The sequence below is a fragment of the Belonocnema kinseyi genome, chromosome 2, assembly GCF_010883055.1.
Source record: "Belonocnema kinseyi isolate 2016_QV_RU_SX_M_011 chromosome 2, B_treatae_v1, whole genome shotgun sequence".
Taxonomy (NCBI): domain Eukaryota; kingdom Metazoa; phylum Arthropoda; class Insecta; order Hymenoptera; family Cynipidae; genus Belonocnema; species Belonocnema kinseyi.
In genome coordinates, this window is record NC_046658.1 from 173,793,548 (window position 1) to 173,813,665 (window position 20,118).

Sequence of the window (20,118 nt, forward strand, 5' to 3'; positions counted from 1 at the left end):
GTTATTAGTAATAAGTCTTCTCTAGTCAAATTTGAACAATAAGTTTAGTTTTAGAATAAGTTGCGGAGTATAAGTTAATAATCGAAAGTCAATAAAATTAAGATAAAACGGAGGAGTGTTTGTCAGAGGGTACAGAAAGGTGTATAAAATATTTAAATTAAACTTTTGCAAAGAAAATGTATTTTAAAATTGATTAATATTTTCCTTCTTTGAATCAAAAATTTCTGGTAATAGATTATGGCAAGGTGCTGGTTAAACTTTAATACTACTGCAACTATAGCATCACACTTCAGAATTTAAAGCATGATCAATTTTTAAAAATTTTGATAATATTTTATTTGAATCAACAAAATAAAAAACAATAGCATATGCTTTTGGATAATAGTGTGTAAGGGACTATCTAGATTCTATAAATACACTATTAATAGGCCCTCATTGGGTTGCCTACTGATGACCTCGTTAGCTGAGAGTGACGCTTTCGCTTACGCCCTCGATAGATTGCCACTCTAGGGCCTCGATAGAAAATAGGAAATCTAGACAAGGCCTGTTAAGAACTGTTGAATAATTGCATAATATTGATACAATTCTTTAAATTTTTTATAAAATTCTATCTGTTTAACAAATCTTTATTTACTCATAAAATTTTGTTTCGATAACTGAAAAAATGAAACCAAATGGAACACGTACAATTATGTTTTTGACTCGACAGTTAATAGAAGGAATACACTAACCTTTCTTATTTGTTTAAACAAATATAATTTGTTTTATTGAATTAATTTTACCTAAATAATTTAAAAATCTTAATTAATTGTATGTGTTCTACTTTATTTAAATTTTTTATTTATCGAAAACTAAATGCTTATGCAAAGATAAATTAATTAAACTAATAGAAATTTGTTATACAGTAGGAATAATGTATCTAAATTACGTAATTATTAAAGAAAAAGTAGCATAACATAACAACTTAAAAAAGTAGACATCACTGGCTTAATTAAAATTTTTTTTAAAATGAACAATAAATAATTATTTAAATACCCAGTGGGCACCAAATTTGGTGACGTCTTTACGACATAGTTGCGACATCGTTACGATAACTTTATGACATCCTATGTCTATGTCGTCTCGCTGTCTTTACGATGTCGTAAAGACATCGTCAGATCATGCGACTTATTTACGACATAGGATGTCGTGAAGTTATCGGAAAGATGTCGTAACGATGTCGTAAAAACGTCGCCACACTTTGTGCCCACTGGGTAATTAAATAATGTTTTTAGAAAAGTGTAATACTCCAAACAATGACAAAATATTGCATTTAAATCAGAAAATACGATTATTTTTACATTTGTTGGGAATAGATAATTTTTTAAATAATTTAAATTTCTATAAACGATTGAAAAGTGTTTGAAAAGTCATCGGCAATATTTAAATTGTCCATCAGTATTTGTTTTTATAAAAAAGACGATAACTGCTAAAAGTAACAATAATACGCGAGAATGTAGTTTTTCATGTTTGGCTCATATCTGGGGGCGCTATAAGGAGGTTGAGGGTGAGTGGGAAATAAAAATTATTGGCATGGTTTTATTTTGTAGACACAATTTTTAATCCCTTATAAGTTTTTAACATTTAGATGAAACCCTGGAACATGCGTTCAATTTTTCGAAAAGTTCCCCATGTTAATTAAATGGGATTTTGAAGTGCCCGTTGGCACGTGTTAATTGTCCAATTTCGAAAAAATAAAAATTACAGATTCTCTTTCTCCAGAAATGAAAAATTGGGGGGGGGGGGCGGCTCTTGTATTTCAGAGGCAAAAAAATTTTGCAATGCATTTTTAGACCAGCCTAGTGTGCACGTACAATATAGAAGGTCAGATTAATAGTGGCTTATTTCAGTATCGGAGATACCAATCGCTGTGATTAATTCGACCGTTTGTTTCGCGTCAGGTGCAGAAATATACAAACCAGCCACATGTTTGGTCTAATTGAAAGCTATAATGCATGTCGCAGCTTTCAGTGTTATTAATTAGCTTTCAGAGTTAATCGCACACTGCAATTCGACTGCGGAATTGATGACTAAGTTTGACACCATTTAGAAATGATTAATGGCGTAACTGACTGCAATCAATCGCTTTCTGATACTCTGCCAGTGTGGTGACTGGGGCGGGAAAATTGAAAGAAGACCCGGAATTTGTTAAGTGCCGGAAAAACTAGAACATGAACGGGAATATTTACACTGACTGGAAATTTTGTTAAATTTTTAATTGAAAACCTTAAGGTGCTTCCTTAGGCTTGATATTTAGCTCATGTATTTGGAAATGATCGTTTTTTCCATAATTACCTAGTGGGTACAAAATTTGGCGACGTCTTTACGACATCGTTACGACATCTTTACGTCATTCTATGTCCATGTCATTTCGGTATCTTTGCGATATCGTAAATACGTCAGATTATACGACTTATTTGCGAAATGGTAAAGACACCTTGACGGCATGGGCATAAGATGTTCTAAATTTGACGTAAAGATGTCGTAAAAATGTCGTAAAGATGTCGTAATAATGCCGTAAAGATGTCGCCAAACTTTGTGACCACTGGGTATGAATTTGTTGATCTCATGGTTTAACCACATATTCATAGTGAGTGAATACAATCCCTCAAAAAGGGATTTTTATAAAAATGGTCCGGTTCTTGTTTTATTGCGATTAATTGAAAATTTAATGCATTCTATGCACCTGTGAAGTAGAAAACGGATACTATGAGAGTACCCATTGCGAAAGGAAATCGGGAACAGTCTTTTCTGAATGAAACTAGAGTGTTATTTTTTCGACGATACTTTAAACATCGTAAAACTACAGGATCGAACTCAGGATTTGATTGAGAGCCGGTTATGCCTCACTCTACCTTCTTGTTGTTAGAGATAAGAGCCGGTTGGGAGAAATTAAAAATTATTAAAATGCTAAGAAATTTAATTTCAATATTCTACATAAGATTAGAGACGATTAAAGAAAGAAATAACAATACTTTTTCAACTAAATTGTTAAAACTATGAAGCCAAAAAGGTGAATTATTCTCAAAAGGGTTAAATTTATAACCAGAAAATTATATAATTTTTAGAAAAAGTTCATTTTCTACCAAGTAGTTCAATTTTCCAATGAATATTTTTACTTCTAACTGAATAGTTGAATTTCCTACCAAAAATAGTTAAATTATTCACCAAAAGTATAAATTTTCAACAAGGAAGTTTAATAGCGAGCAAATATTTTTATTTTCCACAAATTTGATATATTTTCAGGCAAAAAAATACATAAATTCTCATGTAAAGAAGTTAAATTGTCAATCAATGGGTATAATAATTTAGTTTGTAGTTAAAAAAAAAGTTTTCAACAAAATAGATGCATTTTCAACGAAAAAGATTCAGTTTCTCTAAAAAAATATTAAATTCCCACAAAACTTGGAATAATTGCAATTTCAGTTAAAAATGTGAATTTTTAAATTAAATGATGAATCTAAATGTAATAATAAATTTATTTATACAAATGCATTAATTTTCAACAGTAAGCGAGAAATTTGTCAACAAAAATAGAATAGTTATATTTTATGTTAAATATGTAAATTTTCAAGAAAAGAATTAGGTTTTCGAATGAAAAAATGAATTTTTTACCAAATAGTTCAAGTTTAAACACAAAAATTAAAAATGTTCATGGAAAGCAACATTCAACACGTGTAAATGAACTTTCAATACGTGTAAATCAAAAGCGGATTGCCGCTAATGTGACGTAGACGCAATTGTTTAATACAAGCTTTCAAAATGTACATTTTTATTTCTAAACTTTTATAATTAAAAATGAATTCACCTTCATTGTCACCCTTGACAACACTTTTTTCCATATTGTAGACAATGTACACTTTTACAATCAAATTATTGTAAAAAAAAACGTTCAAAATTGAAATTATCTACTTTTAAATGGAAAATTTTGTATTCGAAAAATTTTGCAACAAGTTTCATCTTGCAAGCTGAGTTAAAAAAAAATTTCTATTTAAAAATGGAATAACTTCTTCATTTCAAAATGTTTTTAGCTTTGGAATTCTAAAGTGTGACTTTAAGCGTTAAATTATAAAAAAATTTCTATTCATAGCTTTGAAATTTTCAATTAACATTGAGATTGTGGAAATTCGAGTAGTCTAATTAACATTCTAAACATGGTTCATTTCTGAATTTTTAAATATTTTCTTTCTCACCGTACTTTTAATTTCGAACGTTCTTTTAGAATAATTCCATTTCCAAGAATTACAATTGAGACTTCTTTTATTTTAACAGCGGAGAATAAAGATATCCGTATTTCGATTTTTCAAAAATTGTTGTAATGAATGTTTAAGTTACAGTTCAACACTCATGTATTTCCATGCAAATTTGTCATTTTTTTGCTGAAAATTCCACTGTTTGGTTAAAAATTTCTTTACTTGGTTGAAAACTTCATTCTTTTCTGGAAAATTTGTTTTTATTGTTGAAAATTTATGTATTTAGCATAAGATGTAACTATTTTATTTTTGTTTGGAAATTTCTCGTTTACTGTTTACAATTCATGTATTTCCGTAAATAAATTTAAAAGTACACTTCCATTCACCAATTGTTCAAAATTTAACATATCCCGTGTAGAAATAACCCCATTTGAGAAATAACCCCATGTTTGAGTTTTCGGCGAGATTTTAACAAATGAGGTAATATATAAAAATGCGTAATGATTTTTTTTATTCGAAAACACTAAGAAAATATGTAACAATAATTTTACACCGTTTTTTGGAAAAAATATTTATGAATGTTAAATTCATCTCAAATATACATAATAAATAATTATTAAGTTAATAATTTTGTACGAAAATCAACTTTTTAGAAAAACAACGATCAAAATCTTCAAAAAGACGTTATCTTATTTTTTTGTAGTATTTTTGAGAGCATTGCGAATTTCTAGGAAAATTTATAAATACCTTGGTATGGAATTTTAAGAAAATCCATATGGGTAAAGATACATATAGATGTAGGTGAAAAGTCTGCCGAAAGTCATGAGACTCGAAATTTGTACAGATGCTTATTTTTAAATTGATCTGAAAGGTTTTTCGTATGTAAATAAAGTCTAATCCTCCATGTAGTTGAAATTGGGAAGAAAAAAAGTTTTCGATTAATCAGTGAAGGGCAGTATACTAGTAGTAAACTTTTAAGCACTTTTAAATATTTAAAAAAAGTTTATGGAAATTTCCGTAAATAATAAGTATTTTGACAAACTTTCAGGGACTGTTCCACAAATTTTGGAGAGTTTGGTTAATATTCCACGCGGATGAATTATCATATGAACCCTACTAGTACCCGATCAGGCCCCGACTAGGATAAGTCGGGTCACCTGACTAGCCCCCAACGAATCGACCGTGACGCTACTGGTCGGGGGCTAGTCAGATGACCCGGCTAGCCCCCGACTTTAAGTGGGGTTGAATGTTCGGGAACCAGACTAGTTCCTCATTTGAATTTCCACACGGGATGTAACTGAAATAGCAATTATTCCACTTTTTTGAAAATTTAATATTTTGTAGAGAAATTTAATCTTCGTGGTTGAAAACTTATTTTATTGTTTGGCTGGAAAATCACCAGTTTAGTTCAATTTTCATATCTTTTGTTAAAGATTTTTATTTTGTTGAAAATTCGTTTAAGTTTTGGTTGAAAATTAATTTTTTGAACTGACATTTTATTTGAAAATTCCTGTTTTGGAAAAGTTATATTTTTCAGTTGAAAATGTAAGTATATGGTTGAAAAAGCATGTTTTTCGTCGAAAATTCTTCTTTTTTGTAGTAAATGTATCTTCTTGGTTACAAAATTCTTTTTCGTCGAATATATTCATATTTTTATTTTAAAATTCAACTCTTTGGTTAAATGTTGAACTCTTGTTGAAATAAATTCGGTTTTGTAAAGATTCGTGTTTTTGGCTAAATTGAACTGGTTTTTTGTAAATTGAAATTTTGTTTGTCGAAATATCAAATGCTAACGATGGATAGCAAATAAAATTTATTGTTGAAAATTCATACTTTTGGTTCATAATTTAACTACCTTGTTACGAAATTCAACTATTTAGTTAAAAGTAAAACCATTTATTGGGAAATTTAACTACTTTGTAGAAAAATAACTGCTTTCTTGAAATTATATAATTTTCTGGTTGAAATTGTAACTCTTTTAAAGATAATTCACCCTTTTGCCTTTATAGTTTTAACAATATGGTTTAAAAAGTATAAATTTTGTTGCACATTCATATTTTTTAATGAAAATTAATCTTCTTTAAAAAAAATGTAACTATTCCATTTTCGGTTAAAAAATTTTTTTGTGGTATAGAAACTTACAGCATTTTTTTTTAAATTTGCCTTTTTTTAATGAACAAACCGTCTTGGTTAACATAGCATCTTTTTGGTTAAATTTTCAACTATTTGGTTAAATGTGGGACTATTTTGTTAAGAATTTATGTTTTGAGTTTCATCTCTTCAGTTGATAATAATTAATCTGTTTGGTTAAAAATGTAATTATCTTATTTGAAACCAAATAGTGCAACACTCCTGAGCAACAGTACATTCGTTGTTAAGCAAGCCGTTGTATTTGAAACAGAAATATTTAAAAAAAAAAAAGAAAAATGATGAATTTCAATTTTTCTGTTGAAAATTATGGAAAAGGAATTTCTGAAGAAAAGGCTGCGATTACATAATCTTCACGTGTAATCTTAAAAATTAAATAACTTGCAATTTCAAATTTTTCCGATTCAAGAATACACAGCATCTATCTTCCATATTTTTGTTGTCGAATCTGAGAAGAGAGGATAATTTACGAAGACTCTCAACAAAAACTTAACGGATTAACTGATTTTTACATTCTCATTTCTGAGAATGTAATGTAATCGTCAAAGTTTTCGATCTCTAGTTTTTAACGAATCTTTACGTTTCGGCACTCGCAGAATCCGAAAATCATAAAATTTCATTGGTGTCTGTATGTCTGTATGTCTGTATGTCTGTATGTATGGTTACCTGAATTTTGTAGCCACGCTAACTTTTGAAGGATTTGTCCAATCGAGTCTGCATTTGATAGACTTCTGAAGTTACCCAAAGCGAAGGCTAAGTTCGTTAATCAGAGATTTCGAACCAAAATTAAAAAATTGGGCGCATTTTCAAAATTTCAAAATTTTTTTTCTAATTTAAAACAATTTTGTGGAAGTTTCTTATAGGTGGGTGAGCGACTTGCAAATTATCTAAATAAAATTTTTCATTTTGATGAAAATTAGAAAAGTTATATACTTTTCAAAAAAAAGTATATATATTTAAGTATATATACTTTTCAAAATTTTTTTAATTTTCAAAAAACAGAAATTTTTTTTTTTTTAGATCCCAAAATTTCATTCAAAATTTTCACTAGATACCAAATATATTTCAAAACTATTCTAGCCGAATTTTTTGATCAGCCCAAATTTAAAAAAATTAGAGCCTGTATAACCTATCTGTTGAGCGCGAAATGCGATTGTCGCAATGAGAATGTATTAGTCAAGGCCGTAGGTACTTTGAGAACCTTCTTTGATGACAAATTAAAAAAAAAAGTGTTCAGATTCACTTAAGAAAAGGGAAAATGATTAAACAACCACAGCAGGGCCCTATTAGGATCAGAAAAAATAAAATGTGATCATTATTTTTCAATATCAGAATTAGCAGTAACAGACCAAGATACACAAAAAAAATGGTAATAGACATTTGATATAATAGTTTTTAACATGGAATGTAGAAAATTGCGCTTTGTGCACAAATGTGGACGGTAATGCAAAGACCGAGAGCGGAGCGCGAGATAAATATATTATCGAGCGCGAAGCGCGAGAACCAAAAGTTGCGCGCCCTAGGCGCGCTCAAACTAGCGAGCGAAGCGAACCGCGCTATGAGTATGTTCCCGCGAAGCGGGCGGATTTTTTTCTTTTCTTTTTTAATCGTCTCGTCGTCATATAATGCATCCAATTCGGAATATTGTAATCAAATTCCTTAATATTAGAATCATTCTTTATTTATATAAACCCGCTCTTATATCTAAGAATAGGAAGGTTGAGTGAAGCATGACAAGCACTCAATCAAATCCTGAACTCGTTCCTAGGGTTTTACGATGTTTAAAGTTTCGTAAAAAAAAATAAATCTCTAGTTTCATTTGGAAACGACCGGTCCCGATTTCCTTTCGCCATGAGTACACTCATGATAGCCGTTTGCTACTTTCCAGGTGCGTAAAATGCATTAAATTTTTAATTAATCGCAATAAAACAAGAACCGGACCATTTTCAAAAAATCCCTCTTTGGCATATTGTGTGTACCCACTAGGATTATATGATTAAAGTGTAAGATCAAAAAATTCATAATTGTGGAAAAAGCGATCAGTTGTAAATACATAAGATAAATATCAAGCCTGAGGAAGCACCTTAAGGGCATGTGATACGACGAAAATGATTGATTTTAATAGTGTTTGGTTCCCCTGGCTTTTTTTCTACAATAAAGAAAATGATCTCTTAAAAATTTGAAACATGATAGCAAACATACTAACGGACGTCCCCTGACTCTTTTTTGGTTTGTGGGAAAATTTTATTGTTGCTAAATTTGATGTGTGTGTGTATTTTGAGGTTATGTGTGTTAAAATTTTCTTGATTCTCTCTCAGAATTATTCTTTAGTGCCACTCATAGCATCAGTACGACAGAGACCTACATTATCGGAATTATGAAGAACTGGAAAACTATCCTAACCTCAAAATAGTGCATACAATTCAGTTTTTCAAAATTTTCATTTCTGTGGGAAAGAAAGCGGAGGGAACTGAAACCTATTTACCACACGACGAAGTATCACATCACATGCCCTAAAAATTAATAAAATAATTGTTAAATTTAATTTCAACAGTGCCACATAATAAGACGTCCTGAGCAGTGTTGGGTAGTCAATTGTTACTTGACACCAAGTTACAAGAACTTATGTTATTTGTAACTTTTAGGGTAACACAGTTACTTTTTTTAAAGTAACTTGTAACTTAGTTACGATTTTTTCAGCATGTTGTAATTTAATTTTAGTTACTTTACAGTTACTTTTCGTACGTTGTATTCCAATTTCCAAAAATATATTACTGTTCACTTGACGAAATATCTGTCTAGTTTTTTATTTACTAAACCAATCTTTGTTTTTTAAAATAATATTTTGATGAATTATTAATATTTATATTGAAATAATATAAAAATAATAAATAATTTGATAAATCTCGTATTGATTATTTTTATTTTTAAATTGTAAAATCAAGGAAGTGAAAAAGTAATTCTTTAGGTAATTTGAAGTTACTTTATTTAGTAACTGTCACTAGTTACTTTTTTTCTTCAAGTAACGTTACTTAGACTAGTTTTTAAAAAAAATAACTTACTCAACTTAGCACACTTTAGCCTCTATTCATCTCTTTGCGGCTATTTATTATATACCATGGTTGAAAATTCAACTGTTTATCGTTGAATTTGATTCTTTTTAGTCTAAAAACTTGAAAGTTTGTATTTTCTGGTTTAAGAATTCATCTTATAGGGAAGAAAACTCATCTTTTTGATATAAAATTCGTCTTTTTTTTCTTAAAATAAAATTTGCTGTTTAAAATGTAAAGGCTTTTAAAAAAGTCGTTTTTCAAGCTCGAAAATTCCATTAACGGGTTGTAAGTGCACATGTGTGGTTAAGCATTCTTTTTTCTTCTCAATCATCCAATTATTTTGTATCAAATTAATATTTCTAAACTCAAAATTATTTTTTTTTATAAAAATTTACCTTTTTAGATTGATGATCTAAATGTAAATGATTTTTTGAAAATTAATTTTTCTTTTCAAATGTTGTATTATCTTATTGAAAATTAATTTTTCTTTGATAAAAATGGTGGTTTTCAGGTTCATGATTCAACCGACCTCTACAATTTTTCGACTTTTTGGTCTATGGATACAAGTATTTGGTTGAAAATTTCTCTGTTTCAAATGCAATTTCAACTATTTGGTTTCAAACGAAACTATTCCATCAAATTTTTTTTTAAATCTAATTCGTTTAAGATTCATCTTTCTGGTTGAAAATTTATATTTAGTGTTAAAAATTTAGACTTACCGGTTGATAATTCATCTTTTGTCTAAAATTTTATTCAAAATTAAACTGCTTTAATGAAAAATACTAAAGACTAAAATACTCTGTTTGGTTAAAAATGCAACTGCTGGTGGTTAAATTTTTTTTTCTTTGTTTATAAATTCGACATTTAAATTAAGATACATGTTTCCTTTAAAATTGAGCCTCTTAGTGAAAAATGCCTGTTTCTGGGCTTGTAAGTTAAACTATTTGTTTAAAAGTGTAACTTATTCAGATAAAACTATTTAATAACAATTTGGATCAAAATTCGTTTTCTACTTTATGAATTTTTAAAGAATTTCGAAACATGTTTTTTGCAGATATCAAGGTGTTTTACGTATTTTAAGCTCAAAAATCAACTATTTGGGTAAAAGTTGGACTATTTTTGTGTAATGTGTCTTTATCGACTTGAAAAATGAAGGGTTTGGTTAGAAATGTAACTATTCAGTTAAAAATTTACCTCTTTGATTAAAAATTTCACTATTTAACTATTTAAAGTTAATTTTTTCAATTTCAATTTTTTTTACTATACGCATAAAAATTCATGTAGCTTGCTTGGCGATTATTTTTGTCGATTTACCTTTTTGATTGACCGTTTAATTCTCTTTCGAAAAAATTCGTTTTTGAGCTCGAAAATTAAAATATTCTATTAAAAATGAAACTTCTTTTAGTTAAGGTTGAATTTTTCGTACTTGAAGAATCGACTCTTAAAAGTTAAAAATTAAACTGTTTGGTTAGAAATCAAATTATTTAATTCAAACTTGAACTAATGGTCCACATATTTTTATTTAAAAAATTATATTCCCTTATTTTAGTGAATTACCACCCTATTTCCCTTGTTCGAAAAGAGTGTTTGGCCATGCAATCTGCAGTTACGAATAAATATTTTTATTTGTATCGACGCGAAAAAATTTGAAAATCCATTCATTTTTCTCAATAAAAAAATGACGCAATTTATTTTATACAACTACAGTTTGTAAAACTGATACTTTAACATTTTGAATGTTTCACTGTGAAATAAATTTTTTCTTGAAGCCTTAATTATTAAATATATTTATATTAGAAAATTCAATCCAGATACCTTGTTTAATAATAACTGATTTTTTGAAATAATTAAAAAATAAGTTCTGGAATGAAGATCATTTTCAAGCTTTCATTTGAAAACTTAACAGTTGAGAAGAGTTCAAGTTGGGCCACTCTAATTTTCATTTTAGTTTTCGTGATTTCAGATGAAAAAATAATTAACTATAAGAGTTCTTTTTAATTTTAATGAACTGAAAAAATGTTTGCTAATGGAGAAAAATCGGAAATCCGGGAATTCCTTCTATTGTCAAAAGTAGCGACCGTATCAGCCCTTCGATGTTTATCATCATCTTATATCGCAATGATTGATAGACAATACCAATTCTCGAAATTTTGAAAGTTTCTAAGTTTTTTGCATATGGGTTTAGTTTGGTACAATATCGCCTGGAGATAGGAGGTCCCTATTTCTTGAGAAACTTTTATTCCTTACCTTGGATTTTATTTGGCATCCCCTGGGTTCAGAATCCCTCGAGTGATTTCATCTTTGATTTACGTCCCAAAGCTGACCTTAAATTGAGGAATTATAGCATAAATGGGGTTCTAAGGAGTAAGCTATACAAAATGTTATTTGGGAAATATAAATCATAATAAAAAATGATTCGTTCAGATTATACGTTTTCAGACTATTCGTTTTCAGATTTTCTTGATCTCTTAATGAAAAAATATTTTGAGTATAAATTAACTTTTATATTTCGATCGGTAAATATTGTTTTAAACCTAGAAGATATTTATTGAAGCTATTTATTGAAAGTAAATTTTTAATTTTGTATTCTTTATTTTTTTTTCAGGCTCAAAGTTCATGCATCGGACACTTCTTGACAATTTCTTTAACATCCAAATATTTTACTTCTATTGAAAAAATAGCACAAATGCTACTATTGTCTTTTTTCAATTCTTCGATAGATTAGCTATTAAATTTATAAATAAACGTTAGAAGAATCATTTATGAGCACAATTTTTAAATTAACAATGTGGCGGAATTAAATGTATTAGAGAGTCAACAACTTCAATAAATGAAATTATTGAGAAGATTATTAATAAAATAAATCAATAAATTAATTATTTTTTATAATTATTTAATTCATTTTACATGACCAACTTTGATTGAAAGACTTTCTTTAATTATACTTGGATAGGTTTTTGTGCATCGAATGTTTTTTTATGGGATTCAAGAATATTTGAGGGATTCTTAGGTTTTCATAATAAAATAAAAGATTTCATAAAATTATTGAGAATTTTGATAGATTTAAAGGGATTTCAGAAAATTTTCGATTTGGAAGATTTAATCGTTTTTCAAATTAATATTCAGTGGACTTCTATGTATTTGTCAAAGTTTCCACTATTTAAGAGATTTTAGAGATATTAAGGGATTTTGAAAGTTTTTGAACATTTCAAAAGATTTTATCCAAGATATTTATGCTATAAAAAAGATTTAAAAAAATTCCAACTTTTAGGGATCTTCAATGGTTTCTGTGTATCGTAGAAATTTGAAATCTATTTTCTTGGAAATCATAAGATGTCAAGGGATTTCTACGGCTTTTAAGGAATTTTAAAGATTTTAAGAGATAAAATAAAATTAGCGTAATTAAGTAAATCATAAGATTTGCAAAAAAGTATGATTTCTGCGATTTTCAACAAATTTTTAAGATTTTAGGGGTTTTAAAAAGATAGAGCAATTTTTAGGAATCTCTAGATGATCTCAGAAAATTTTAGGCGATTTAAAAGCTTTTGGCGTATATTAAAATATTTTAAGAAAAATTATAAGATTCTAAATGATTTCAAAGGATTTTAAAGATTCATAATTCTTTATATAATTTTAAAATATATAACAGATTTTTAAGTCTTTTACAAAATTTCACCCGAATTGTCTAGGATTATTAAGGATTTCACAAGATTTAGAGGTTTTATAAATTTCAAGGGATTTCAAATTATTTTTAAAATGTGTCCATGATACCAATTATTTGTGAAATATTTAAAGGAATTTCAAGGCAATTTTACGGTTTTCTTGAAAATTTAACCGGATTTCAGCAATTTTTTCATGTTACAGGAATTCGCTTGATTACAAAAAAGATGACAGGGTATTTTAAATGATTTCAGTGTATTTAAAAATACTTCAAGGGGCTTTACGAGATTTTACGGAATTTTCGAGGACTTTGAATATTTCAGACCTTTTTTTTTTAATTTTGAAACCTTTTACAGATTACAAGGTGCTTTACAAAATTTAGCTTTATTTATAGAAATTTCTGGATATCAAGCAAATACCAATACATTTTTAAGAACTTTAGGCAGAAATGAAATTTCGAAGTACTTATTTTGTTTTTATAGAGATTTCTACTTTAAAAAATTTCTAGGGATTTGAATAGAAGTTTCAAAAGATCTTTAAAATTTAAAGCTTTTATATTATTTCGTAAAATTTCAGAATATTTCGAAAATTGGAAAGAATGTTTCCAAGAATTCAAAATAATTTTTACAATATTATATGGTTTCATATTATTTTAAAAGAAGTTAAACAATTTTAAAAGGATAATATTGTAAAGGATTTCTGTATATTTTAAGAGAATTTGAAAATTTAGTTTTTCGAATTTTAAATACGGTCGAACAGAATTAAATGATGCTTAGTAGATTTCAGTATATTTTAAAAAATTTCAAAGATTTAAATATATTTAAAGGTTTTTACGAAACTATAAAGGATTGAAAAGATTTATTTGTTTTTAATTAAATATTTGAGGGATTTTTTGGGCTTTTGTAATAGTTTCTCTGTATTACAGAGATTTCATAGATTTTAAAGGATTTTGAAGATTTCCATATATTTTTAAGGATTTCAAGGGGTTTTACTCTTTTCTAAGAGATTTTAGAGAATTTTGTACTTTTTATGTTATTTTAATGAATTTTGAAAAAAAAATTCATATTTCAAAGGATTTCAAAGGATCTTAGAAAGGTATTCAGAATATTAATGCTATTTAAAAGTTTTCAAGGAATCCCGATTGATTTATTGGCAACTTTAGTGATAAATGAAATTAAATTTCAAGGGACTTCCGGGGTTTTCAATGGATTTCTTTGGATTTTAGGGATTTTAGAGATAGTGACAGATCTCACCATATTTAAGGGATTCTTCAAATTATCAAAAGAATTACAAGATTTCCAGGGATTTATATGGATTACAATGAGTTTTAAAGATCTTCAGAGATTTCAAAATATACAAGAGTTTTCCAGTAATATTCAGAGGATCTCAAAAGATTTTCCGGGATTTCAAGATTTCAGCGAATAAAAAAAAAATTCTAGGGACCTTATTGGAATATACAGAGTTTAAAGGATTTTAAATATTTCATATTTGTTTAAGGAATTTTCAAAGATATTATAGATTTGAAGATGTTTTACGGGATTTTTCTCGAGCTTTTTGTAAACAGTAAAGATTTAATAAGATTCGAAGGTTTCTATAATTTTTTATATATTCACGGGATTTTAAAAAAAAGTTATCCAGGATATCAATAACAGTTAAAATATTTTAAGGAATTTCAGCAGATTTTTTGAAGATTTTTGTAAGAAATTTAATTAAATAAGATTTCTAGGGAATTCTATGCTTTTCCAAAGATTTTCATGGATTTCAGAGATTCAACCATATTTAAGGGATTCACACGATTATCAAAAATATAATAAAATTTCAAGGGACTTCTATGAATTTTGAAGGAATAGAAACATTTTAGGGGATTTAGAAATAACGACTAGCTTTCTAGAAATTTTCAAAGGATCTGAAAATATTTCAGGGGATTTCGAAGCTTTCAGCGCTTTTGCAAAAACTATAAGCAGCCTTAAGAGATTCTAAGGGATTTCAGGGGATTGTCAAGTTTCATAATTTTCTAATAAATAAATGAAATAATTTCTGCGGATTTTAAGGAATTTTAAAGACTTTCAAGAACTTACAAAAATATTCTAGTTCTCCAATAATTTTTACATGACCACAACAGATTTTAGGACTTTTTGAAGGATTCAAACATATTTCATCATGTTACTTATGGGCCGGTTTTGAATTTCTTAAATGATTTAAAAGCCTGAAATTGTTAATTTATGAGCATTACAATTTTAATATTAAATCAGTTTTTGACGTAAATACAGACAGAAATGGTTTTCATTTTCAAGATTGTTTCAGAAAATATTTTACATCTCAAAGAATCCATATAAGTGATAAATAATGTTTGCATTACATTGCTTATTTAGTCACATTTTACTCATTCATTCACATCGAATTGATTTGTTGAATAACAATGGCTAAAAATAATATTTTTATTTAAATAATATAATAATCGAACAATAATTTTCCTACAAGGCTTTTATCAGATATAAATCACATGCACAATGCATATCACTTTCACTCAGGAGAGACAATCCTAATTTATATTAATAATTTATAATAATTGCTGATTATATTTATAAATTGATTACTGAGTTTTCTGCTTGACACCGAGTTTGTTTTTATAAATATCAACAGTTAACATTATTTTTCGTAGATACTGAACACCATAGGAAATTAGCTTCCTATTTAGAATAATTTTGATACAGAGGGAATCACAATAAAAAATATTTGTAGAATCATAAAATGTATAATAATAATTTTACATAATTCAATTATATGAATTATCGCTCTAATAATAAAAGAAATTACAATTTTTGATACAGATTGCATCTAAAGATTAAAACGCCACAGAAAAAACAATGTGTGCTGTTACCATTTTCACTCTATTGTATCTCTTTTTTTATGAAAAAAATGGATCGTTACCCACATAAAAATAGTACAACAAAAATTCACTTTTTTTCTGTGAAGACAAAGAGAGTCAAATTGATAACAAACCTTATCTAACTAATCAATACTATCTTTGGTTCTTTTTCAACTAATTTACAGTTTTTGACCCATTACCAGTCAAAGTACTGCTAATTTACATTTTAATTATAAATAATTGACCTACCTACAAAATATTTGTCATTTTGAAAAACTAATTTCGCAGGAGTACTAACAATCTAACAATCCCATATTCTGCCATTTTGGGAATCGTTTCAGCATCACTTCTCGAAACAGTTTTCCTTTGTAAATGTAGGCATTATCCATAGTACCATCCTCGGATAGAAGTTCATCTAAACTTTTAGCCTCGCTTTTGTCAAGTAGAATTAAAGGTAAAATTGTAATTCCAGCAATCATGCCATACAATTCACGTTCTTCCATCGATTTTTTGATGGCTTCCAAGGTGGGTGGCTCAGTTTTGCATCCAACTAAATGCATCGTGTTTGAAAGTGTCTTTATGTATTCTCCAAGAAGAAGGTCCATGTTGTTCTCGTAGACCTCCTGGGATGTACTCGTGTTAAGGAAGTAGAGAAGATCAATCGCTGGAGTACCGTAAACGCACAATTGGAAATCCACCTGCAGTCAGTCGACCAGATCGAGTTGAGTTTCAGCACGTATTGAATTGGAAATAGAATCGTATGGCTATGGGGAAATGGGGAAAGAAGAGGGATTTGTGTTTCGGAAGTAGTCCAAGTTGAGGGTGCTGACGCAACATAAACGTGGGGCAGGTGGATGTCTACTCGAGTGCAGTCGAATCCAATCGAATTGAACTCACTGCATTATTCATATTGAATGATTTTTCTCCTGAGAAGCTCACAAGGACGAGAGACTCGGAAATCAAATCCGCGAAGGCGCCCTTTATGTTCGAAGCATATTTAGGAACTGTTGTGGATAAAAAGAATCGGGCAAAAAAAAACTGTACAAGTTTTATATTGAAAATACTCAACAGAAACTCCCATTGAGATCCCGGGAAAAGTCCCGCTGAAGTAAGCGACATTAAACTAGACAATGCTTCAGCACCAACTTTCATAAAGAGTAAAATTTGAAGGGAAGCAAATCTATTGTCCTCTTTTATTTTCTGTTTCGAGCCACATAAATATTTTTTTACAAGGAAAGAATTATTTGGTGGAAAAATTAAATGAAGTTTGTCACAAACGAATAATGCTTGTTGCGAAAAGGTTCTTTTGGAGAAAAATGACAATCCGCTTAATTCTAAATTTAGAAGGAAATTTTATTTGTGTCAAGAGACATCCTTTTGATACAAAAGATTTCTCTGAGTGTTTCTTAAAAATTAAAAAAGGTTTTTTTTTTAACATTCTAGTCTGTGATTAAATTGACAATTTATTTTCTTGATTTGTTTTTGTGTCATTAACGTCTCAAATACTATAAAACCTAATACTTTCCTTCCCAGGCTGACTTTTGTCTCTTCTATTTTTGTATTAATAATTCTTTCACTCAAAGTATTGAAAACTGAAATTTTGTACATAAAATTTTTTTAAGCTTTAATAACTGATTAGGTAAACTTTATATTGTTTTAAATGAATGTTTAGGGATTCATAGAATACAAACAATTTTTTCATTATTGCATTTATATGTTATAAACAAGATTTATTAACAAATTAGCAAGGAGTCTTATTATCGGTAAAAAATGTTTGTTTGCTAAAAGTGCTTCATATTGATGTAGGAATGATATTTAATTACAAAGCCAATTTTTTCAAATTATAATTTCCTTTAATCGTCAGCACTACTTCAGATATTTTAAAAATAATAAATATTTATAAGCATTTGATCACATATAACAATTTAAATTTTTCTTAAAAAATTTAGAATTTTGGCCCTTTCGTATAAAAAAACTTTTTTTGCACTGGAAATGTTTTAAGATGTTGGAAGAATGACTTCTATTTACTAAAATATTTGAGAAGTTAAGAATAAACATATTTATAAATAATATAACAACTTAAATGTTTATAAACAATTTGGGTAAACAAATATCCAAAAGTTGCCAGTTTTACTTGGAAAAAGTCGGGGTTTTACTTGCAATCGATTGAGAAGGAATTATATAAATATTCATATTGTTAGATTTTTCAAAATATTATAAAAGATATATTATTTTCAGGAATATCTGTACGCATTCTGGCCACTATAAAACATTTAAATTTTATAAAACCTTAAGTTCAAACATTTTGTCACTAGAATTGTTAATAACTGTGGTTATTGTTAACTTTTCTAATATTTTCGTGACTAGCAGTCATTTGTTCAATAGTTTGAACATTTCTAGTGCTAACAATTTTTTTTTGCGAAAGGGCCAAAATTTTGAATTTGTTTATCTAATTTTCTTATTGAAATTCAAATTGTTATGTTTTATCAAATATTATTAAATATTTATTATTTCAAGGAATACCTAAAGTCGTTCTGACGATTGAAGAAAATTATAATTTGGGAAAATCTCAAATTTTCTTATTTTTCCACAAGAATTTTTTATCAAAATGTTTATTATAAACTTTTATTTTTATTTTACTTTTAGCAAAAACAAAATAACCTTTTGGCGATCATAAGACTGTTTGTGAATTTCTTAATCAAATTTGCTCATAACAAATAAATAGAATAATAAACAAATTATTTGTATTTTATGAATCCATAAACATTCATTTAAGATAATATAAAGTTTTCATGATTAGTTATTAAAGCGTAAAAAATTGTTATGTACAAAATTTTAGTCTTTTCATACTTTGAGTGACAAATTATTATTAAACAAATAAAAAAGTTTGGAGACAATTATTATTCGATTTTACCTTTTTTTTGATAAAAGCTAATAAAATTTCACATCGAATTGTCATAACTAATTAAAATTTTATATTATTTTTATTTTTAATTCAATAACAAAATTGTAAGCTAATTTGAGTTTTAAGGTATACCTGCTCTTGAAAAATGCTTTGATTTCATCCGAAATACCTAGAAAACTGAAATCAACTATTTTGAAAAAAGGTGTCCAATAGCAATGAAAACGTTAAAGAATTTATTGAATTTTTGATTAAAAAATAAGTGAATGGAAATGGTTTCGTAAATAATGGCGGCGATTCGTCACTTGATTCGCACCAAATTTGAATAATTTATAGACAAAAATAGTTTTCTAGTTAAATTAATATGAGGTATTTTTAATGGAGTAAATACATTTATTCTACGGACTTGATCAGATATTACTTTTAAATGAAATCTAAGTAAAATATTTGGAAACCAAAATAAAAATGAATCCTTTTTAAAACTACCTTAATTAAAAAATGGACTATTTAGCTATTTTTGGTTATTAAAAATTGATTTTTTCGATGCAATTAGATGTAAATAACTAACTTCTAAATTTTTAGGACAGGAAAAAATTTATTTTTGTAGATAACAATGGTTTAAACAAAAGTTTATCATTTTATGTAATAATAAATGAAATACCGCTTTTTTAACGTTATTACAGCCCACCTGTGAAATATTTGAAAAAATTTTATATTATATACCCTGTATGGCTACTTTCATACAATTGTTAATAAAAATAAAAATAGTTGATTATTATCGGACAATTAAAAAAAAAGTAAAAAAAAATTGTATTAACAGTGAGTAAGGACTTTCAAATTTTTAAAATAAAATCAAGAATTTTTTGATACTTTCCTTCCATTTCCAAGGAAAGCGTGTTGGTTAGAAAATTTAAATAAAACAAAATACAAATAAAAAAATTAGTACTTCCGAAAATTTCTTAAATCCCCGTTTTTTGTATAGTAGATTCCTTTAAAATTAATAAAGTCACCTCGACTTGGATTAAAGGAATAAAGAGTTTTTGAACTTGAAGGAAAGAATGAAGTGAATTTCCAATTAATACAAATTTCGAAATTTGAAGGCCATGTGCCGTTAATTCTATTTATTAAAAAAATATATTTGAAAAATTAGAGAAAAAAAATAATTTTTCCATTTGTTGAATTTTCAGAAAATTAGGGTTCAATTTATCTACCCTAAAGATTTTAAAGTTATTTTTATTTATTGTTCAAATAAAC

General features: G+C 27.7%; 2 protein-coding genes across 3 annotated transcripts in view; one reads left to right on the top strand and one right to left on the bottom strand.

The window, feature by feature from the left end:
• The window catches only part of LOC117168250 (basement membrane-specific heparan sulfate proteoglycan core protein-like), a 1,113,250-nt gene that overhangs the window by 138,219 nt on the left and 954,913 nt on the right, over positions 1-20,118 (top strand). The gene's annotated exons all lie outside the window — the stretch shown is intronic.
• Positions 15,309-20,118, bottom strand: part of LOC117168249 — a 46,125-nt gene continuing 41,315 nt past the window's right edge. For both annotated transcript variants that reach the window (XM_033353750.1, XM_033353749.1), the window contains exon 6: positions 15,309-16,660. In XM_033353750.1, coding sequence (XP_033209641.1) covers positions 16,256-16,660 — 405 coding nt within the window. In that variant the 3' untranslated portion in view covers positions 15,309-16,255. The remainder of the gene's footprint in view (positions 16,661-20,118) is intronic.